Source organism: Eptatretus burgeri, chromosome 11 (assembly GCF_056783735.1).
Source record: "Eptatretus burgeri isolate ZD-2024b chromosome 11, Ebu_testis_v1, whole genome shotgun sequence".
Lineage (NCBI taxonomy): Eukaryota > Metazoa > Chordata > Myxini > Myxiniformes > Myxinidae > Eptatretus > Eptatretus burgeri.
Window position 1 is genome coordinate 77,641,223 of NC_140971.1, and position 25,181 is coordinate 77,666,403.

Sequence of the window (25,181 nt, forward strand, 5' to 3'; positions counted from 1 at the left end):
CACCATTGAGATATCGGTCCAAAACTATACAAAGCAAGATATCTCAAAAAGTGACGGATGGATTCGGATGAAATTTGGTGGACAGGTTGGATGTGTGACAAGAAAAAATTGATTAGATCTTGGCGAAGATCCAGATTCAGATACTGTAATTTTTCAAGTGATTCATCACCATTGAGAGGTAGTGCCAAAAATGATATTGTTACGAATTTCGGTCCACCCGGTGTGCGATCGGCCACGTAACTCGAATCGCGACCATGATGCCCACTAGAACGGACAATTCAGTCGTGACCCTCCTTGGAACTACCGCCAGGAGCTAGTCACGGGTGCGTCTTTCGACCACACCACAATCGTGCCAATCGGCCACCCGCGCAGGATAGGGTTGTTCGCCAAACTCGACCGACCTAAGTACCTGCAGGAGTAGTTAACCGGGTGATCGTACCTTGCCGCTGGCCGGCCTAGGACACGAACCGGTTAAGCAGTCCGTTCCATGCTTCAGTGATAACCGAGCAGTGCTATCGCCGACCCCGACGGATGTGATTCTATTTACTAGGTGCTTCCACCCTTCTACCAATTCCTTCCGTGATGCAAGATGGAACTTTCAAACAAGGGAAAGGACGCAACGAAACGGGGAACAGTTCAACAAGCACATTTATTGCACACTCAGACAAGGCACGTATTTACAGTCATACAAGTAAATCATGCACGTACACAGTGAAAGCAAGCAAAGGCAGAGTTACAACCGAATATTTATTCACACATTTACTTAAACAGTTTTACTTACAAGACGGCGCCACCACATGCACTTACACAAAAGCAAAGAAAAGCCACCCTCAAAGGCAAGGGTGGCAGACAGGTCCGTGGACCAAATGTACGTGGAACCTGGATGAGCGGCCATGTCCACGAGACCGAAGGGTCTTACCCGCGCCCTCGTGGCGCGATGGCGGGCAAGCCGCGATGTCAGCGTAGCTGCGCCTGGCTTCGTGCCCCTGGCGTGGCCGGTGAGCTCTCTCTGGCGTTCTCCGCGCAGACACGTGTTTCACTGTCGGTACCACGGTTGGGGAGGGGAACGGATGGGGTTACCGTCGCTTTCTTAGCGCGGAGCTCGGTAAGGGAGATGGGAATTGCTGACGCTCCGTCCAACGAGTTGACGCTCTGGACTGCACTGGCTCCGGCGAACTCCTCCTGGCTGTGGCCTCCACTACGCCCCTTCTCCGGCGGCGGTCCCCACTCAGCCCTCTGGTTTGCCTCTGAACCCTCCTCCGCATCCCTGTTCCACTCAGCAACTCACCCTCCTCGCCCCTCAACTTCGACCTGAGCTCCGAGCTCCTTCCTCTCCGTCGATTGGCCCCCGTCTGCCTTTCCCCGTCTGCTTTGAGCTCAGTCTCCTGACTCTGCCCCACCGACACTGCCGCGAGCTGCGTTGTGCTCGTGCTTATATAAGCCGTGGGAGGAGTGCATATGTAAATTTGTGGATCCCAGAGGGTTTGGAGGCGGGGCTACACCACCTGATGCTCAGCCATTGGATGGATGAAAAGTTGGCGTGAATGATTCCTGATCCGATTTCTTCTTCGAAAGGATCCCATTCACAACCCATGACACGACGTTCGGTAGAAAGGCGAAGGTGGTGGGAGTTTGCTGTGGTGGTTTGGGAAGGGTGGTGGTGGTGGCAATTTGGTTGTTGGTGGGCGTCGTTTGAGAGTGGGGGTGAGGCGATGTTTGCGGGGTGGAGTTGTGGAGGTGAAGGGGGCGAAGGTGGTGGTGGTTTGGTGTAGTTGTTTGGGGGTGTTGTTGGTGGTGGCGATTTGGTTGTTGGGGGATGATTGGTCCAAAATAACGACAGCAAAAGAAAAACGGCTATCTCAAAGGATCGCAGCCCTGTGAACACAGAAATTCCCTTTAAACAATGGTGGGGAACTTTTTGCACATACACTTAGCGTCATAACTGATCTAAGGACACTTTATGGTGTATTGCGAATTTCCACAGCCGTAACAATATATACCGTGATATCTCAAAAATTTGTGGACAGATTTTGACAAAACTTGGTGGACCAGTTGGGTAGGTGACAAGAACAAGTTGGTTAGATTTTGGTTCAGGTCCAGATCGAGATCTGGCCGATCAGTAGGATACAAAACGTAAACCGTTCAGTATGCGCTCTCCCAAGTGCCATTCTAATTTGCACCGTTTTCTTTCAAGTATCTCTCCAGTGTGTGGAGGATCACCAAAAAATGTTGTGGCTTGCAAGAAATATCCGAAAAAGGTGTCACTGTGGACATGTTGCAGCGAACATGGACTGTAATCAAATATCGGACATTCTGAGAGCCACTAATGGTGCAAATATGGAACTCCACCAACATGTTAAAAAAAAAAATTGGGAGTTTGACGACAAGATGGTGCAAACTGCTTGCTTGTTTGTCTATTAGTGATTTTATTATTTATATTCAAAATAGGAAAGATACTTTTGAAATACCCTGTAGTTATTCAAATCAACCGAATCCACTTATTTATTCTAAAACAAGCTCATGTTCATGGAGGACCAAGGAAACAAAACTATTTTTCAATGTAGTTCAAAAGTAAAACAATATCGAAGGAAAATTAAAAATATATTTGATTGGCATAACCACATTATTGAAAGAATCACCTCCAAATTCCCCTTATAGTGTGACAAGTGTCTGAAAATGTAGCAAGTTTGAAGGATGGAATTATTTGTTTCTCTCATTAATAACGCCGTAGGCTTAGCCATCATAATGTATAATAGTCATGTCAGTTGCAATGTTGTTGCAGTTGCAATCAAAACTATTGAGTAGGAGGGAAGCTGATTGACAAAATGCATAAGATGCATATTCATATGAAAATATGATCAGTAGCTGAGTCGATGTAATGTTACTGCTTTAGTCGTTTCGTGTCATGGATGTGGATTTCATGCCATTGTACATTCGGCATGCACTTCGAGACCCACTCCCAAACCCTCTACTTTACCGCCATCCCATCCTCCAAAATTGACCGATGCCCAGAGAGAAATTGGCTATCCAGAGAAAAACTCTCACAAAAGCTAAAGTCGAAAAAAACCCTCCCATCCACCCCCACCCCTCCACTCACCCCACCCCATTCCTCACCCAAATATGCAAAGTTTATTAAAGTAATAGCTGTTTAGCCACACTCTGGGTGGTATGTACTCACAGCTATACAAGTATGCATTAGGTGTACTTGGTAAGAGCACCATCAGAGTTATAAATGCATTCTACTATGTACTTAATAGATGCACTCACGCTGTACTACGCTATTCTAGACCTACTCAGACTATACTATGCACTTAATAAATGTACTAACATCTTGCTGAGGAGAGGATGGAGCTTGGACTGCACATGCGCATTTGTGCGAAATTTGCTCCTGCCACATACCTGGAGATTAGAGAGAGGGAGCTTTCCACACCGTGGTGCTGAGGAGAGGGGGTGGTCCTTGCTTCAAGCAAGTATGCAAACTCAGTTTTATATATAAGGGCATCCCCCTATCACCACCTTCACAGCACAGTTGCAAAAAAATACAACTCACAGGCTTGTGGATTTACTTTTGTTTCAGAAAGAAAAGTATGATTATTTTAGAAATATATTTATTAGCAAAGTGCAAACGGAATTTCAAATGATCGATTAAATTACTCACCCGTATAAATTGTTCCTGAAGGAAAAATTACTAATGTCTCACCTCCAGCATTATAGTTATGAAAACAACCAGATGGTCATGCAATGAACCCAAATTCAGATGTGTGTAGTAAAAGTTTTGGATGGTATAAATTCACCTTTCCTGAGTGGAAACAAAATGGTGAATGGTGTGAACACTGATATTGCATGTCCTCCCTTTCAATGAAGAACGTGAAGTCACTTCCTCCGTGACAGACAAATAAATACACAAGGTGTGTATATATATATATATATATATATATATATATATATATATACAGGTGTATATATATATATACACAAGGTGTATATATATATATATATATATATATATATATATATATATATATATATATATATATATATATATATATATATATATATATATATATATATATATATATATATATATATATATATATATATATGCCTGGTGTTGGCGCAGTGGTTAGGGCAGCGGCTTGGGATCCAAAAGGTCCTGAGTTCAAACCCCGTTGGGCCACTGAATTAATACACCAGGGGGTTGACTCAGCCTGTCATCCTTCCGAGGTCGGCTAAATGAATACCAGTGTACTGGGCCGGTGTATACCCCGGTTAAAATAGGTGCACCATATCCCTGTGTCGTAAGAGGCGACCAGGGTTGCGTCAGGAAGGGCATCTGGCGTAAAACATGTGCCAAATCACTATGCGGATCATACGGATGATCCACTGTGGCGACCCCAAACGGGAGCAGCCGAAGGAAGAAGAAGAAGATATATATGTATATGCATACATATATATATATATATATATATATATATATATATATATATATATATATATCTTGTTGTACTCACCTTGTTGTTGTTGTGGCGTTGTACTCACCTATACCAAACTTACTCATACCGTATAATATATATATATATATATATATATATATATATATATATATATATATATATATATATATATATATATATATATATATATATATATATATATATATATATATATATATATATATGTATATATATCTATCCATCCGGGAGTAGTGGCGTGCGTCTGTAATCTGGCTACTCGGAGGCTTGGGTTGGAGGATCGCTTGAGGACGGGAGCTCTGCTCTGCGCTGGGCCACGCTATGAGAGGGTGTAGGGCAGCCTGGAATCATGGTGAAACCCAATCCTTATCCCTGTATCGTAAGGCGACCAGGGTTGCGTCAGGAAGGGCATCCGGCATAAAACCTGTGCCAAATCAGTATGCTGATCATAACGGATGACCCCTAAAGGCCCGGTCACACCTTGACGTTTTAGCCAACGTATGCCGATTTTTGAAATTTTTTTCTAAAACGCTGGCACACGTTGAATCCGTTATGGGTAAGTTTTGATAACATTGAGAGCACACTGAAAAACACTGCCATACGTCGTTGTACGCTGGCTTTAAACGTTGTACTTTTTGGTTGTCCTCAAATTTTTTCATGCTTGAAATTTCACGACGTATGCCGGCGTATGACTCACACGTTCCGCTACGCTGGCCACAAGTTGTATGCACGGTCTGCGATCGTTGACAGACGTCAACACATGCTACTTGTAAGTTAATCATAAGTTGAGACACGCCGAGGTAATGTTTAACATACCCGAAACTTATTTCTAACCTATGATTAACGTGTTGTTGGCACGTTACGCGATCGTTGCCACACATCGACAGACGTTACTTTTAAGTTACTCATAGGCTGAAAGACGTCGGTATAATGGATCGTCCTTGCGTCAGCCACGATTTGTGGCGATCCAGCCACGTCAGCCACGGCCAGGACACTTATTTGCAGCATTCTTCAAACTTTTCTTCGGCATGACGAGGATGTTCACACTTCGATGTCGAGCTTGGCTATGATTCCAATTGTCCATCGGCAGCGTCTATTTAAAATAGTCGAGTTTGAGCGTTTTAACACGTTCAGAAGAAACGCTTCAAATTTCAAAACCCCAGCGTCAAAAAACAAAGGCGAGTGACAGCAATTTAAATCGTTCATTGTAAACAATGAAAATAGCTGAGTGGTCCCGTTTAAAAGTCGTTGAGTGTAAAAAAAATCCAATTGTTGAGCGCAAGTGTCTACTTTCAATAGTGGAGATGCAGCCATTTAAATCGTTGAGTTTATCATTTAAATCGTTAAATCGTTAAACGCAAGGATGATCCATCATAACCCACACCCTCCCCCTCACACTCACCTACTACTGCCAACATGAGCAAACTACTACCAATACTAATACTAATACTGATACTGATACTGATACTGCTGACATGGACATCGACTCAAAAAGGACTCGAAAACACTGTTGGGTTCCCCTTTTATGAGCAGCATTTTTATATACCAATTCCCAAAACCGCTGGGAACACGTCTTTATATGGCAGTTGTAAGCTAGAAACACGTAAAAAAAAATTTTTTTGTCGACCGGAAGACGTCATTGGAATACGTCTACATACGTTGATGTGTGTTGGGACTACGTAAAGAATTGGTTCAAAGCACGTCAAACATAAGTTAGAAATAAGTTTCACGTAAAAAAAAGACATTACCGCGACGTGTTTCGACTTATGAGTAGCTTATAAGTAGCCTTTGTGGACGTGTGTAAGCGTCCACATATCGTGTGTAAAACTTATCCCCATCGCATACGGAACGTGTGTCATACGCCGAGTACGTCGTAAAATTTTGAACATGTTTAAAATTTCTTGATGTACTCTACTTACTACGACGTATGATAGCGTACTTTAGCGTTCTACTCACGTATACCAAACTTACTCATACCGTATTTGACGTGCCCCAACGTTTTAGACACATTTTTCTTAGGTCGGCATACGCTGGCAAGATCGCCAAGGTGTGACCGCGATGTTGTCACTTCCATTTCTACGGCAGTTATGATTCGAATCGTTGTGCGTCAGCCTTTTAATAGGCTACGTCACGACATCGTCGGCGATGCGTGCAACGCGCTATGCCTAAGTTAGACTATCGTTGGGTATCGGTTGTGTAGGCCGACAACAGGTTCAGCATTCGTTGGTATAAGTTATCTATAACACAACGAAACGTTCTGTGTAGTTAGCAATGCGTTATACATAAGACCAAGTCGCTATGAATACGTCCGAATCTTTAAAAAAAAACATCAAAAGTTCAACGTAAGCCAGCGTTTTACATACATTTTAATACGTTGCCATCGCTGGCTAAAACGTCAAGGTGTGACCGGGCCTTAACGGGAGCAGCCGAAAGAAGAAGATATATATATATATATATATATATATATATATATATATATATATATATATATATATATATATATTTTTTTTTTTTTTTATACCTTGGTCGAGGCTCGTATGAGAGCTAACACACAACTCACAGCAAGGAAGCATGAGACAAGAGGGGCGGGAGTGGAAGGGACAAAACATTGGGGAACAGACACAGGTGAACTGTGGAAGGGAGAGGGATGGGGATGGGACGGGGAACATGGCGAGGGGAAGATGGACATTAAAGGGACTTTCAGGAAGGAAAGCAGGAGAATTGAAGGAATTGGTCTTGGGTGGATTATCGGGGTAGAAAAGATCGAGGATTTGGATGGGGGAAGATAAGAGGTGGTGGTGAACAGCTGTTTTGAAAGCCTGAAGGGAAGAATGGGAAAGAATAGAGTGAGGAAGTTTATTCCAAAGGCGGGAAAAAGAGGAATGAAAGAGTGAAGATGAGCAGTGATTCGTGATTTTGGTAGTTTTACCAGAAGGGGTTGTTGGCGGACCTTGAGCGCCCTGTGGAAATGTGGTGGGGACAAATCGCAGAGAGAGCAGGGGGGCAAGGCTGGAGAGGAGTCGGTAGAAGACAGAAAGACCACCGACCAACCTGCGGTGATTGAGTGAGAGGCCCAAAGACTCAGCTTCATTGCGGGAGATGCCAATGATCTTAAATGCCCTGGTTTCGACAGCGTGAAGTCGAGAAAGGTGGGAGGCAGGAGCACCAGCCCAGAGGGGAGAGCAGTACTCCATCAGGCTACGGACAAAAGCTTTGTAAGTGGTCAGGAGCTCAAGAGGGCCGAGGAAGGACTTTGCACGACGGAGGATTCCCAGTCGGCGACTGGCTTTTGAGGCAAGGTTGGAAATGTGACTTTCCCAGGAAAGGTCATGGCAGATAGTGAGACCCAGAAGCTTGAAAGAAAAGACTTCTTCCAGAGGATTGTTGAGAAAGTGGATGGGGGGGTTTTGTAAACGGTAAATATATGGGGTAAATATATATATATATATATATTAATATATCATTCCATGGTATGTGTACTGTGGCCCCACTGTCACTACATAAGGTACATACTGTACATTGCTTTTTTAACCTCTTTGTCCTCACTCTTCCATGAACCAAGATTTTGCAGCCAAAAACAAAAGTAATCAAGGATTATTTTGATCTATGAAAAGGATTCTCTCTGAAAGGGCGGCAAGTTCCATGATTCCCCTCCTGCTGGCAATGCATCAGAATGGTAGGATAAGTTGCATGTAAATAAACTGGGAATCAAATACCCAGTTTCATAAAACCCTGGTGCAAGCTAATCTTGGTTACAGTCATGACCTAACAGTGAGGACACTGGGCTAGCACAGATCCAGTTCCCATCATGTACAGCCGTTTTGGCTGCTGGTTGCATCATTGGTTAGGGGCGTGGCTATGCCGCTGATGCAGTGCTCATATTACCAGTACTATGGTACTCATTTCGCTGACCTCGGAAGGATGACAGGCTGAGTTAACCCATGGTGTTAATTCAGCAGCCAACAGGGCTCAAACTCAGGATCGCAAGCTACTACCCAAACCACTAAGGCAACACCAGGCTTACAGATCCAGTTGAAGGCAAATGTATTGAGGTCTAAACTCCTAGAAACTACCGAGTCATTTCCAGGAGAATTTTCAAGTCACCAACAGATTATCTGCAAACCCTCCCCCACCCCCCCTCCCCCGCCAAAAAAACTGCGTCTAATAATTTTCAAACAAAATGCCTAATATATCCATTTTGTCACACCTCCTGGTCTGATTTTAATGTAATGCCAGTCCACACATTGTGCATGGATGTTAATGGCCTCAGGATGCAAACCTGCTGATGCCGAACCGCTGTGCCGGAATTAATCAACTCCTAAGGATAGGCTGAATCACCTCAAGGACCCGAGCGGAATCATCCCTCACGTGCCCGGCCAGAAATGCTAATTCCGCCGGTCTCTTCAAGCGGGCATTACAATTTCATCCTCCCCAGGGATTTCCTAGAGCCGAGCCAAAACAGCCGTTCCTCGCATTCGAGATTTGCAATGGTGGGTCACCACACAAAACTTGTTCTTATGGACTAACACTTTATTTAAAGAAGGAACAGGATGAAGGAAACAGAGAATCCTGTGATGAAAGGCAGACAGCCACGAATAAATGCACAGAAATAAATAAATAAATAAATAAATAAATGCAGACACGATCCGGTAAAATGAAATCAACGTAATGCAGGATATAAAACCCAAGGTGCCACGAGCATACAGTCATTCATGCATTCATTCACAATGGGAGGGGGAAGGGAGGGGAGGAGAGAGAGGGCATGGTGTACATTCTGCTGCCTGTGAATTGAGGGCCTGAGTAAACTTACATGTCATGGGAAAATGTTTCTGAAAAATGAACCCACTTCCTTATGAATCTTAACAGAGTAACCTTAGCAACAATGATCTGCTAGCCCTATGTTTTGTTTTTTTTTAATGTTGTAGACACAGATTAAATCATCAGAGGCTTCTCTCACATCATTAGAATACTAAATAAAGAAATACATGAAATACCTGATAGGACAGACGTGGTGAAAGAGTAAAGGACCAAGCCCCAACAACCCATCTGCACCCCACTGTTGTAGAGGTTGATCTCTGTGGAATTGTCTGGAGCCTGCATTCAACAACAGGTAAAATGTGGAGGAATCAGTCAAAAGGGAGCTGTGCTCACTGAGGAAATCAGCCCGATTTGAAAATCACACTATAAATAAGGTTGGGCATGCATTTATTTTTTGGCAAACCAAGCCTCAGGCTGAACCTACTTTTACATTGCAGAAAGGGTGTGAAATTTTGCACTGTTTCCTTTTCCATCTGCATAGTGGAGCAGACTGGAGCTGAAAAAAATGACCTACCCCTCCCGGTGGTAGAACAAAGCGAAACCTGTTTTAAATGGAAGGTATGGATGTCTAGTAATAGAAAATCATGGTTGTATAAATTTTAAAAGTGTACAAACATGTTAATTAACCCCTTGTTTGCCACATACCGTTAAATGTTGATTTAATCAAATTAATAGTCTAGCTCTATATGGACTACTTTAAAGGCATGTATACTGCCTTCCATTTAAAACCGGTTTCGCTTTGTTCCACCACCGGGAGGGGTAGGTCATTTTTTTCAGCCTCAGTCTGCTGCACTAAATGGAAACTATCTGCAAATTCAAGGAGCATGGGAGGAAGCAATCGTCCACATGTGCATTCTGGGAAAGTTTCCTTGAGGCAGGGAATACACTCCTGAGATTGTTGAGGGCTGACAGAGAGGCAAACTTTCAACTCCACCTTGACACTGTTCTAGAAGCAATTCCATTCTTCCATTTAGCTGGAAGGGTCAACTACGCTAGATACACGCCCGTCTACGTGTCCGAGATGAAATCCCTGGAAACTGCACAACCAGACATGTTCCAACATCTAATGAATGGAGGGTTTGTTGTAAGATGCAAGCAAGAGACAACTTTCAACTGCGTGCCAACAGACCAGGCACTCGAGCAGACCATAAACCGGGAGGCGAAGAGCGACGGAGGTATAATTGGTTTCACACTCCGGAAAGGGGCCTTATTGCGTTGGTTGTTGACACGACATATAACAGGGGAATATGCTGAAAGGTACAAGGAAATGTGTTTGTCAAACCCCCAGAGTCGGCAGCATGAAGAGTTGGGACACGCCAGAATGATAACAGACGTAAAAAATGTCAAGCAAGTACGAGATTACATTCTGAATCATTGCCAGGATCCATTTGACCTATCCGATGTCCCAGAAAAGCTGATCAACATCGTGAGCGGGAAAGTCGCATCAGCAGCTGTCGAAAAATCTCTGGCTTCATTACTATCAACAGGTAAAGCCTTGTACCAGGGATTTGTCGACGAGCGATTGGTCGAAGGAAAAGAGAAAATTAAAGGTATCTGGGATGCTCTACCACGGAAAACGGCTTTGACATTCGCAGACATGAAAAAAAATGTTATCAACGACAAAGGCAAGAAAATCACTATGAACACAGAGGTCCTGTTCAGGCGCTTGTTGGCAGTGTCCCAAAACAGAGAAGTTGATTTGAAGAAGGTGCTTGCCTTCGAGCTGGCAGCAGTACCTCCTTCTATGTTTCACGACGATGGAGCTCTGAGAAAAACGAACAAGGCAGACCTGGCGAAGAAGATAGAGTCGGTCTCAGAAGAGCTAATCGAACTTCCACCGTACAATGGCAGAGATACAGCCAACATCATTGATGGAATGGCATTGGTTGAGGCATTGAATGATGACCATTTCAAGACATTCAACGACCTTGCCGAGATCGTGCAGAAGCGCCTGGTGAGAGTCTTGAAGAATACGCTCTTTGACACGGCAATAGTCACCTTGGTATTTGACAGGTACCAGGAAGCCTCTATCAAAGCTGCTGAGCGCCAACGCCGGGGAGCCACAGACAACGTACCAACTCACCAAATCATTGGAAATCGGAATGTGCCTAATTACAGACAATTTCTGAAGGGAACAGGGAACAAAGTTGACCTTGTGCAGTTCGTTAGTGAATACATCATGGAAAACTCCAAGGCCACATAGCAAATCAATCGTGATTGCGGGAGGATACCAAAATGGAGAGGACGTTCGTAGCATCTCTTCTGTTGGTTTGGACGATGTAGAAGACCTATACAGCACACACAAAGAGGCCGATACACGTATGATACTGCATGCGATTAGCCTTTCTTCCCTGTACCAACGGATCATTGTCCGATGTGATGACACGGACGTTCTCGTTCTCCTATTGCATTATATGAACACAGGATTGTTGGCCAAAGAGAGCTTTATGCACGCAGGTCATAGCGGCAAATGCGTCGCAAGAGAACGTTTTATACCAATCCACATCATAGGTGACGAACTTGGGGATATGTTCTGCCAGAGTTTGCCTTCAGCCCATGCCCTCACTGGCTGTGATTCCACCAATGCATTCTTCGGAGTTGGTAAGAAGACTGTCTTCACTACCCTTCAGAAGCAGATTGAATCTGGGGCAGTTGATGGATTGGCCGATCATGGTGGTCCATATTGGACTGAAGCAGCGAGAAAGCTTGTCCTTGGCTTACATGGAAATAAGGGACAAAAATGTGCAACACTTAAAGAACTACGCTACCTCCTTGCCACCACAAGTGACAAGTAAGCCAGCCAACTGCCCCCAACAGAAGATGCGTTCAAGCAGCATTCCCTCAGAGCTCGATACCAAAGAGTGATCTGGTGCAGCAGCCACATCGCGAAGCATGAGTTGGAGAGTCCAGTTGGCAATGGTTGGTACCGCGGTGCTACAGGACTGCACCCAACCATGTTTACACAAGAATCCACACCGGCAGAAGTCAGGGACCTCACACATCTCTATTGCAGAGATGGAGCCTGTACAGATGGCACCAAGTGCACATGCCTGATGGCAGGACTGCGCTGTATTGACATTTGTGAATGTGACCATGAAGCGTGTCAAACCACCATCCCTAATGATGCAGACTCAGACGCAGACGATCAGTAAGAAAGTAGACTGATATATCACTATTCCCCAACTTTGACCGATCTGAACTTTGACACATACAAGTGTCTTTTATCTGGCATTGATGCATTGTTAACCAAGTGTATGAATGTGCTCTGATGCGCATGCGTACCAGGGAGATAATAATCTAAAGATGATCGTGTTTGGAGGCATTTGACATTTTGGAGTGTATTGTCTCAATATGATGAAGGGGTTAAATGTGTCAAAAGGGGTTAATAAGGGTTTAAATAGGGGTTAAAATAACAATAGACATCATATAATATGACATTTCTGCTTCTACGAATCTACTGTGGTTCACCTTTGATGAACTGGATTGATTTCAACATTTGTTCTTCAAGATACATAAAGAGCCGCCTTTGGTCAGAAAAAGTCTTTAGTGCCAAATAGGGCCACATCGTCCCTTAAAACCACAATAGCATAAGTGCAAGTGATATATTTTTAATGTCGTATATAGTGCCATCAATACCATTTAGGATAACTCTCAGAAAAGTATGACATTTCTTTATATTAATTATATGGTGTCTTTTATAGTTAATGTGCACAAATTGACAAAATGTTGTGGTTAAAAAAGGGGTTAAAGTCTCTTTAAAGGCATGTATACTATTGAATAAACATTTAAACATATTTTATGTGTTGTTCCTCATTCAAAAATACCCATGTAGTGAATCATAGAACTGATATTCAGTTACAAGAGCAAGTAATATGCAGTAATTTGATTATATCAATATTTAACGGTATGTGGCAAACAAGGGGTTAATTCACATGTTTGCACACTTTTAAAATTTACACAACTATGATTTTCTATTACTAGACATCCATACCTTCCATTTAAAACAGGTTTCGCTTTGTTCTACCACCGGGAGGGGTAGGTCCCCTATTTAGGCCTCTTTTCAGCTCCGGTCTGCTGCACTAGCATGGGTACAAAAGAAATCCAAGGAAAGTCAAATAAAGAAGTGCATGCAGACTCAGGGGCCAGACAAGTGGCATTGTGGCTGGAATGTCTGCTCTTAGTCTGAGAGGGCAGCAAGCTCGCCCCGACCCTGGCCGAAACATACCAAAGACTGTAAATGTGATACTTCCCCGCTTGATGCTCAGCATTTAGAGGCTCGAACATGGACAAACCACAGAGACCGGCATCCCTTGGGGAGTGAGATTTCTCCCATAAAGTCCCTCTCTGACAACAGAGACAAAAGCACCGCCACTAGATGTGCTGCCGGCACCTGGGATGTTCCGCAAAGTAACTTGCTGCCACCGCTCCCCCTACCTAAACCCCCCATACCACCTCTAAGGTCAACAGCCATGTTTGTTCGGTGTCAGGTCTTGTGTTGCCTGCTGTCTCTGTTTACAAGTGAGTATGCGATTTGTGTGTGTGTGTGTGTGTGTGTGTGTGACAGCTTCACCATGAGCCTTGTAAACTGCAGATAAAAAGGACCCTTAGTCGAATGGCTTTCACTCTAATGCCGAGCTTTCCACCCTATTATTAGTCACGAAAAACCCCATAATGTGCATTCCTCTGAGTTACTGATTTTAATATAGTGCAGTTTGATGTGATTGTAAATATATTTACATGTCAAGTATATTCAATGTAGATAAGATAATCATGATAAACTGCCAAGTTCTGGATATAAATTTCCTAGTTTTGCGTTTAAATTATGAACATTACTAAAACACAAAGAAAGGTTCCTTAATCCACACTCACAGCCTACCGTAGGATTCCCACCATATACCGTCTGGCCCATGAAGTCGGTGTATCCCAGAGAAAAGGTAAGCAGGGTGAACCATGTGACGAAATTGCAAATGCACAGACGCCAAAGTTCACGAGGCAAGTGCTGCATAGTCTTGCATAGGACTCGCACATCGTTGCCATCTTCCTGCTGTTGATGCAGGCCAGTTGTGTTACATCCCTCTTCGAGTGAAACAGAATCCCCACTTCCAGGCTGAAAAAGGGAGATCAATGTTTCAAAAAAGTACACCATATATTTTCACAACAAAACAAACGTTCCGAACTCTGCAATGCTCTTGAGAGCTTTGTCTTACTAGAGTGTCTGCATTCAGTTTTTGAGCACTGCTACGTTGTTCTGCTGCTTGGCTTCGCATGAGATTGTTAAAATCGCAGCTCAAAAATCGCTTGATGTGGATCCGAGGTGTTAGTGGACAGACCTGTTGAGGACAGACCTGTCGTTCGAGACAGGCCAGCAAACATGGTGAGAATGTGTGGAAGGAACGTTGTGAAAATTCTTCATGTTGTGATTTGGAGAATGGATGCAGCCACTGCTGCATTTCCTTGCAAGGTCACTGCTTCCTGAGAAAGTCTGTTGTTGTTGCATGTGCATCCACTGATATGATCTTCTGTGACACTTGGAGTGTACTTGGATGACAAAAACAAGTACCATAACTCGAAGAAGCTTGGTGTTGGCATTACAGTTAAGATGGCTGGCTTAAGATCTTAGGGTCTTGAGTTTGAGCTACTGTCTTCCGTTGAATTAACACAACATGGGGTTGACTCAGCCTGTCATCCTTCTGAGATTGGTGAAATGAGTACCAGTGTACCATCATTGAGAGCACTGCATCAGCGGCACAGCCATGCCCCCAGAAAATGATGCAACCATCAGCCACATGCTGCAAACGATAGCTAGCTATAACTCGAAGAATTATTGCACTTTTCACCATCTATTACGAAGAATCTGTCCAGTGCAGCATGCTTCGTTCTAAAGAGTTCCCGGTGTCAGGGGATAATAAAAATCACACCCGTGTCCAAAGGAAGCAGTTCAGTTTGGCATTTTCATATGAAATAAACAAAGCCTTGAAACAAACAAACCCCATTACAATAACCCTTTAGAACCCTCGAGAACCATTTAGGATCACACTTTCAAACCCATTAAAATTACCTTTTAGAACCCATTAGAATTACCCTTTATTATCCTTTAGGATTACCCTTTAGAATTAAACACGGTGGGTTAGAAGGTTCTTCTTTTGATGGACGGACGGATGGACGGACAGACGGACAGATGGAAGGACATGGCCAAATATTGAAGCCACTTCACCACTTAAAAATGGTACCATCGGAAGATAATAATCCATTTACAGGTACTGAGTTTGAAAGATAATAATCGATTTCCTTGATTGGACAGAAATTCATGTCCGTTTCATCTGATGGATGCCTTCTTACCCTCTATTTGAACATGAGCACCAATAAATCGCTTTTTAGAAGCTCGTATTTCCGTGACTGAAGATGACGAAGAAGCAGTACTTCAATCTTTAAGGTAACAGTTCCTGCTGTCGTGGAATAATAAGAATGGCACTGTTTGAAAGGGAATAATTTATTTACTCAGACAAAAAATGAGTGTCCGTTTAATCATAAGGATGTCTATTTAAAAAAACAAAAAACTCTTTCTGGGTTTGAAGAAGAAGAAATGGGAACCGAAGCTTAAAGCAGTGGTTCCAATGGAAACATTTATTATTCTATGACAGCAGCAACCCTTTAGATGGACATGGAAGGAGCACACAAAATGATACTTGGTAACACAGATAGATATCCAAAATGTTTGTAAAGGTACAACATGCTGTTTTTCGATTAAACACATCAGCGAATCGACGGGTAGGCACACACGCTGAGTTTAACTGAATTGTATGAGGAATGTAGCCATTTTTAAAAAAAATTAAAAAATTAATATATATAAATAAAAGCTATATACAAGTACACATTATTTGTGCAAAATGATGGTATTTTTTATCCTCCCTCCCCCTCCCACAATCACATCCACGACTCTTATCCACCAAAATCCCCCATTAATTATTATCCTTATTTATCCCTATTGCCTACAAACCCTATTCTCCTTCACTCCTCCTTACCTGTTATGTAATCGCTCCAACATTCATACGCTGTCATTCCAACCAACATTCCTACTACACAAATCATTCCAACATTCTTACACTGTGAAAAAAACAAGACATGAAAGTAAAAACGGGTTCAAAAAAAAAGAAGAAGAAAAGAAGATGAAAACTAGAGGGGGAGCACTCGGGAGAGTGCAAAACCTCCGCCGCCAATACTGCTGGGTCACTCAAGTGAACCTTATATCTTATTCATTAAATATGATGTCAACAGTGCTGAGAGTTATAGTTCTTTTCTCCAACATTTTTTTTTTGGGGGGGGGGGGTTGGAAATCACTTAAAACATGTAAAAATGCAAATAAAAGAAAAATCGAAATTTTGTTGAAAAAAAAAGTTGCAAAAATGTTTTTTTTTTGGGGGGGGGTTAGATATCACTTAAAACATGTAGAAATGCAAAAAAAAATTCCCTTTTTGGGGGGGGTAACAATTTCTTTTGGGGGGTGGAAATCACTTAAAACATGTAAAAATGCAAAAAAAAAATTTTCTCAAACAAATTTTTTTGGGGGGGGGTTGGAAACCACTTAAAATATGTAGAAATGCCCAAAAAAAATTTTCTCGAACAATTTTTTTTGGAGGGGGGTAACTTTTTTGGGGGGGTTGGAAATCACTTAAAACATGTAGAAATGCAAAAAAAATTTAAAATTCTCTATTTTTTATTTTGGGGGGTGGGGTATAAAAAAAATTTTTGGGGGGGGGGTTGGAAATCACTTGCAGAAATGCTAAAAAAAAAAAATTTCTCTAAGAATTTCTTTTTTGGGGGGGGGGGACCAAGTCAAAAATTTAATGGCATGATCCTTGGACCATTCCTAACCCCCCCCCCCACCAAGTTTCGTCGAAATCCGTCGAGGAGTTTTTCCGTAATACTGTTCACAAACAAACAAACAAACAAACAGAAAGGGGTGAAAACAGTAACCTCCATCCATCTTCGAAGATGGCAGAGGTTAATAACAAAACTGAACACAATGACAGAATTATTTCACATGCAACCTGTGGCTGCTGGTTGCATCATGGCTGGGAACATGGCTGTGCTGCTGATGCAGTGCCCCATGTTTCCAGTAACCTGGTACTCATTTTGCTGACCTCGGAAGGAGGACAGGCTGAGTCAACCCACCTGGTGTTATTTAACAGCATGACAGGGATTCAAACTCAAGACCCTAAGATAGTAAGCCAGCCACCTTAACCGTTAAGCCAACACCAGGCTTACAATGACAGTAAAAAAAAAGTTGATAAAGTTTAAAGTTTAACCAATATTTAACTGAAATCCTGATATAAAAAGATAAAAATTTTCGTTTAACAGCACTACACAGAAACACAATAATACAAATACACGTCGCCTATTTCTTAAAAATCGAAATACTGGTTAAAAAAAAAAATATATATATATATATATATATATATTCAAATATATATATATATATATATATATATATATATATATATATTCAAAACTAAAAAAAAAAGAACTGGAAGGGTACTCTGGAGAGTGCATAACTCTGCCACACAATGTCTGATCCACTAGAACATAACGGGCCCAAGAAATTTTTATATCATCCTATGTAATCGTTTTTGGCCCTACCAATTGTGAAGAATCACTTTAAAAATTAAAAAAATTGTGTATCCAGATCTGGATTCTGATCTTCACCAAAATCGAATAAATTTGTCCTTGTCACACACATCACCTGTCTACCGAGATTCATCTGACTCCATCCATAACTTTTTGAAATACCATGCTCTCTATCGTTTTAGCCTATGGTGAAGAATCACTTGGAAATGATCAGATCTGGATCTGGATTCGGATCGTTAAAAAAATTGAAACAATTCTTCCTCAGCACACAATCAATGTGTCCACCAAGTTTCATCCAAATCCATCCACAACTTTTTGAGCTGTCATGCTCTATATCGTTTTTAGCCCCATCTCTCAATGGTGAAGAATCACGTTAAAAATATCTCATATCTTCACCAAAATGAAATCCTTTCGTTCTTGTCACACACCGAACCTCTGCACCAAATTTTGTCTGAATCCATCCACAAGTGTTTGAGATATCCTGCTCACAGACAGACAAACAAACAGACAGACAGATAGCAATGAAAACATAACCTCCATCCACTTTTGGTGACGGAGGTAATTAAACAATTCTCGTATCTGGATCAGGATCTGAATCTTCACTAAAATCAAATGAATTTGTCCTCGTCACACACCCAATATGTCCACCAACTTTCGTCCAAATTGGTCCACAACTTTTTGAGATATCCTGCTCAGACAGACAGACAAATAAACAAACAGACAGACAAAGGTGAAAACATAACATCGATCCACCCTCGGTGGCAGAGGTAATGATATTTCAATGAAAAAACAGTGTTGATTAAAAGAGCTTGGAGGAAACTCGATAAAGCTCGAATCAAACAAAGTAAAAAACAAATTGCATTTACGTACAATCAGTGACTCTCCAATTACAACAGTGGATGCAGTCTTCTTTTCTTGAATCCAGCAGTTTCTAGCACTTTCTGGAGGAACAGGGAATGGTATGGTTGAGCACAAAGTTCCATCGTTGCTGCAGTGAGAGAACAGTTTCCCGATTCCAGCAATGGTTTTTCTGTCCCCAGTGTCACAGTAATCAAAGCAATGAGGCCAAGTCAAAGGCTGTGGCGAAAAGTTCAGGATGGGTTCGCTCCTGCAGCGAGTCACAGAGGCATCTAACGAAGATGCTTCTGGCTCCCTCTGTTTGCCTAATGGCTCTCCACTGGCCATATCAATGATATCCCTTGCGGTTTCCTTTGTCTGGGACACGGTCACAATCCCTGGGCAATGGGGCTGCCTGTGAGATTGCATCCTTCGTGTTGTGACAAGCGGTTTTTCAGGAATGCTGAACAAATGCAGGGCTACTGAAGTGGTAAAGATGATAATGGTAAACAAGAAAATGATCTGCTGCTGTGATGAAAAAATTTCACCAAGGAAAGTGGATGTCCATTTGATTCCACCAATCATGTATCCTATGGCTCCGCCCAGACCTGGTGCACACATTACCCACAACCCATGAGAGCTGTTTATAATATATGGTATTGCTCTAGTTTTATGAGCCTGTGAGTCAGAGTTATCAAGAAAACTCAGACGGCCAACTTAACAAACCATGTTTCTTCACTCCCAGTTAATCAGACAACAACAAGCGATGTGCTGTAGAGCACATGATATTAATCTTTACATAAATACCTGTATTTCAGTGAACACCCATCAAAGTACGCTTTATTGAAACCAGAGAGAACATTTTTGTAAAAAGCAAGTTTTGTGTAAAATTAACGAGCAAAAGCTGCTCTGCTCTCAAGCTTTTCAGTAACATTATCCACAAAAGTGAGTGGAGTACAAGATAAAAATAACCCCAATGTCTTTGGAGCCATTTTTAGACCACGCACGATATTACACTCGAGGCAGGCTGTTCCAAAAGACGCTTAACCAGAATGGTCCAGTCTGATCACACACATATATATATATATATATATATATATATATATATATATATATATATATATATATATATATATATATATATATATATACATAGTCATATGGGGAAGAATGAGAATTTCTAACAGCCTGGTGAGACTTCACTCAACCAGGTACAACCCTGACCTGCTGCTCCAGCATGGATGTTGAGTGCCATTTCCTGGTCTTCACTCTGCGCTATGTCGAGTAGGTAAGCCCGGATCGGGCTTTCAGTGCTATCAGCACAGAAATCCATGAGTACGACACCGAAAACCGTGAACACCAATCCGCACCACCAACTCGTGGTATCACTTCTCATGAGCCTGCCTGTTCACTCGTGACAGAGCGTTCATCGTTAGAGAAGAATACACATCTCCTACTGGTGCACATGCAAAATCATGACAATCATCACGAATGGTCAAATGTCTTGCAAATGTCAGATTCACACAAAAGAGACAGAAAAGAAGAAACAAATTTTGTTCAGGGTGTTCCACATGTCTCGTGACACCTAAGATTGTTTTTCTTTTCTTATTCATTTGCACAAGTGGACCAGGCAATGTTGCGTAACATTTCTCACAGAACATGGCGTCGAATCATCCTGTGCAAAGAAAATGCTGGCTCTCATATAAACCAACTGGAGCCTGAATAAGGACATTGTTCATATTTATAATTATGATATTTAATAAAGTTTGTATATGCCATTTTTATATTGCTTAAATTACACTACACACCCAATTGGTACACAAAAATATAAAGTTTTAGAGTGAGAAATGAACAGGATAGAACCATCATAAATATATGTGGAAAAATTACAGGCCCAGACCAGGAATCAAACCCAGGTCATGTAGTAAACCAAACCAGTGCTCTGCCATCTTAGCTATCTGGGCAACCCACAAGCTCAGCAACGCAATTCTTCCACATATATAAAATTCCCGGTCTTCAATTCCTGGTCTGGGCCCGTAAATTTTCCACATATATATTTATGATGGTTCTATCCTGTGCAATTCTCATTTTATTACAACATCCCCCCTGTGGTGTTTCATAGCAGACATGGATGTGTTTCCCCCCCCCCTTTAAAGGCTTTGGCTGAGCCTAAATAAAGAATATTTGGCTGAGCCGACATTTGCCGAAACCAGATGATGAGCGCGTCATCGACATCTTCAAAGGACACACATTTCACACTTCCCACCGGCCTCACGATCTTCTCCACTTGTCCAAACATCGTGCCCTTATTCTTCAAGATATCGTTCAATGTCTGCCGTTTGATGTCCAACTTCTCAGCTATGTCTGTTTTCTTCATCAGTGGATTTGCCTCGCAAAACTGGATAATGTCGTATTTTTCTTGGTTGGTTTTAGTTGTAAGCTTACGCTTAGTCGCCATTGTCCTGCCTGCAGTGCGATCAACGTGTGTACACAGTTATAAATAGCCTATCACTGGCGGTGAACACCAATGAGCGAGCATCACGATTCCATGAAATCGGGCTTCTCATGAGGCAGCAGTTCCGTGTGACGAGTTCGGAGTGGTAATTTACTTGAGTTTCCATTACGTGGGAACGGACAACAGTTGACGACTTAGACGAAGTGACGACTTAGAGATGACGACTTACAGAGGGATGACCCTTTATTCAAAGGGATTTAACATGAGATAAATTCGGGACTTTTTGACGCTGCTGACTTAGGCGAAGTGACAAGTTACACGCTGCCGACTTACACCTAGTCTACTTTATATATGTGGAAGAATTGCGTTGCTCAGTTGGTGGGTCACCCAGATAGCATATCACTGGTATGGTTTGCCAGAGGACCTGAGTTTGATTCCTGGTCTTGGCCTGTAGTTTTTCCACATATATTTATGAAAGTTTTGGAGAATTAAATGGGGGTCACAATACATCTGGAACACCCTGTACAACCAGAGGAGATTACTTTGTACATCAAGAGGCCAAGTAGGGGGAAAAGATCAAGAGGATGACCAGGATTAAGGTGGAGGGAGGTAGTGGAAATAGATTTGAAGCGCTTGGGATTAAGAGAGGAATATATGGAGGATCGAGGGGAATGGAGAAGGTGTATCCAAGTCGTCGAAATACCAAATGCTGGGATCAGGGTGCAGAGTTAAGAAGAAGAGAAAGAAAAAAAAAAGAGGAGATTATGCAACAACATTGATAGCGTTTGGTACAAATTATAAAATCAACGTTTGAAAATCAAAAGTTTAATTAAACTTACATAATTTGTTTCTTGGTGGGAAAAGGGGCGGAGGTGGGGAGGATAAAAAAAATGGTACATGGATAATTCTTACACCTCCGTCAACTCGAGTCAAGTAAGGTAGAACAAGTGTTACAGCGAATAACAGCACTCTCGTTCCCTCTATCAACATTCCCAGTTGTTTCCTTGACTTCCTCAACTCCTTTCTGAAAATGCTCCCCCCCCCCCCCCCAATGCTCTCTCTCTTTCTCCTCACTGCCAACTTTACTTCTTCCATTCCCATTCCTTCTACTGCACCATCCCTCATTTTTCTTCCTTCCTGTTTTGCTTGATGCACCATCCATCCTACCTTTATGCTCAAATTTCTCAACAGACCCTAGAAGGCTGTCTACATATAACAATCTCATAATCATACCGAGTTCATAGTATCATTTGTGTCGGTGGCCCCGTGGCCAACATGGAAGATTTCATTTATATTTTTCAACAATGGCCAACACTCATGGAATTTGTTTGTAGACATAAAGAAAATGCAAGGTGCAATGTTGTGAGAAAAAAAATTTCTGAAAGGAAGGGAAGTGGGGAGTAAGAGATTTCAACAGGACATTACAATGGACCACCATTCAAAGTTGTTGTGTCAACGGTGACACAATAAGTATATGGCTTTCATTTGGTCAATCATTTCTAATTCAATGCAAACAAGATAATTTATCATTGTTAAACAAAACGTTTACGAATGAACTTTGAGACTCAAATGTCAGAATATGGATTGTACCACTGTTAAACTGTGGACATCAACTAAACAGCATTGTATCCATGTTAAACTCCTGAGTGGAAGGGAAGTGCATTGATCCTGTCACAAGGGAAAGGACCAGCCATTCTGGAAGCATCTCTCCTCCCTATGATATAGCTAGTCAAAAGTGGGGTCCTTAGAAATATTAATGATGACAATATCACCAGGAAAAAGGTCTGCAAGCCATGTAATTATTAGTCACAGACTCTCCTAATTTGCAATGCACAACAAACCAGCCATGCAGGGATACCCACCAAGAGAGGCCCCATTGAGGAACAGCGTTACCCCAAGCAGAACACCACAGCACAGAAACAGGATGAAGGGGCGACGGCGTCCCCACGGTGAAGTGCAGTGGTCACTTGCTGAACCAATAAGTGGTGAAAAAAGCAGGGCGAGAACAGGGCTGAGAAACCATGTAAGGCTGTAGTATTGTTCCGGTAGGCCTGTGAGTAATCAGGAGCGAACATATGAAGCATTTAGAATCTAAACTAGGACAAAATGGTGACATCCATAAAAATGAAGAGAGAGAAAGAGAAAGAGAAAGAGAAAGAGAAAGAGAAAGAGAAAGAGAAAGAGAAAGAGAAAGAGAAAGAGAAAGAGAAAGAGAAAGAGAAAGAGAAAGAGAAAGAGGAAGAGAAAGAGAAAGAGAAAGAGAGAGAGAGAGAGAAAGAGAAAGAGAGAGAGAAAGAGAGAGAGAGAGACTTCTCCCCTTTGTTACGAGAAAATTCAAGTTTCACATAGTGAAGTATATTAGTACAAGCATCAAAATAAATAACCAGGAAAGGAAGGGGTAACAAACAAAGAGGTCATATTAAATTTATAAATTGATTCTTGGTGCACCACCAACCATGCAACATAAGGATTGTTTCACACACCACCAGTTTTTAAAAAAAGAAGGATCTTGAGTTTCAAACTCAAAAAGAATACGCGACGTAACCAATGCTTTAAAAATAGTTAAGACGTCATCAGCTAAAACATCAGTGTTCTGCAATTTTCGCTTTCTCGATAAATAAATGGCAAGTTTTGCTTCAGAACACAAAAAGTTTGCTAAAAGACATTCATTTTTACATTGATACAAGACATTAAAACCAAATATAAAAACACAATGTGTAAAAGACAAACCGAGCCCCCGGATCACACGTGACATGATTCCAAAAAGCGAGGCCAACTTTGAACATTCAATGAAAATGTGAAAAATGGTCTCCGGGGTGTCACAAAAGGGGCACAATTCCGAGTTTTCAGGACATATATGGTGGGACAGGACGTTGCAAGACAGGATGCTGTGCGCCAGCCGCCACTGCAGATCGCCCGAGCGCTTGACAATAGGTTCTCTGTACATTCGGTCAGGTCAGGTATGGGAGCATGTGCCAGAACAGCGCGTCGCTGCTGCGTCCACTTCCCGCCGGTACTCCAGGCGCCTCCGTCTGGCCATCCCCCAGGCAGATGCCAGGCCCATCCCCATCTCCTTGAGATGATTGTCAACCTGCTGCAACCACGAGGCACGTGGTTGGCCCATTGGCCTCCTCCACTCATGAGACTCCCTCGCTGAGAGAATCTGGTGAGCAGGATCAGCGTCAGGAAAACGAGCCACATGTCCATACAGCAGCAACTGACGCTCACGGACTATGCAGGCAACAAATCACATCCGAGTCTCTCTCAGCAACCGCTCGTTGGACACAAAATCCGACCAGCGATGGCCAAGGATTCTCCGAAGAGACCTGGTACCAAAGGAATTAAGTCTCCGTCTCAGATCCTTGGTCAGAGTCGAAGTCTCGCATCCATAGAGCAAGACTGGAAGTACCAAGGATCTGAAGACTCGGACTTTCGTCGTCCCGCACAGGTACCGGCAGCGCCACACCCCATGGTCCAGTGAATCCATGACTCCCCAGGCCCGACCCAGACGTCTATTGACCTCTGACTCACAGCCAGCAGAGACATGAATATCACTGCCAAGGTAAGTGAATCTCTCCACGACCTCAACATCCTCACCACAAACAGACACAGACAGGACAGCAGCATCCAAGATGTCACCGAAAGCCTGGATCTTAGTTTTGACCCAAGAAACCCGTAATCCCAGCAGCTCCGACTCCTCATTCAGCACCTCGAGGGCCCCCAAAAGGATATCTAAAGTCTCCGCAAAGATGACTGCATCATCTGCAAAATCAAGGTCCGAGATCTTGACATTCCCAAACGATGCACCGCAGCTTGATCTCTCCGACATCCTCCCTAAAATCCAGTCCATACAAGTGCTGAAAAGTGTGGGGGCAAGTACACACCCCTGACGAACTCCAGTAACAACTGGAAATAAGTCAGAGATGGTACCACCACACTTCACAGCACTCTCAGTACCAGAGTAGAGTTCAGAC

At 42.6% G+C, this 25,181-nt stretch overlaps 1 protein-coding gene across 1 annotated transcript in view; it reads right to left on the reverse strand.

Annotated features, from left to right (window-relative positions):
* Positions 1-25,181, reverse strand: part of LOC147017433 (polyamine-transporter SLC45A4-like) — a 71,340-nt gene that overhangs the window by 11,630 nt on the left and 34,529 nt on the right. The window contains 7 exon segments of the mRNA XM_085847090.1: positions 9,467-9,566; positions 14,167-14,397; positions 14,498-14,647; positions 14,650-14,828; positions 18,782-19,360; positions 19,977-20,156; positions 23,070-23,258. Coding sequence (XP_085703216.1) covers positions 9,467-9,566; positions 14,167-14,397; positions 14,498-14,647; positions 14,650-14,828; positions 18,782-19,360; positions 19,977-20,156; positions 23,070-23,258 — 1,608 coding nt within the window.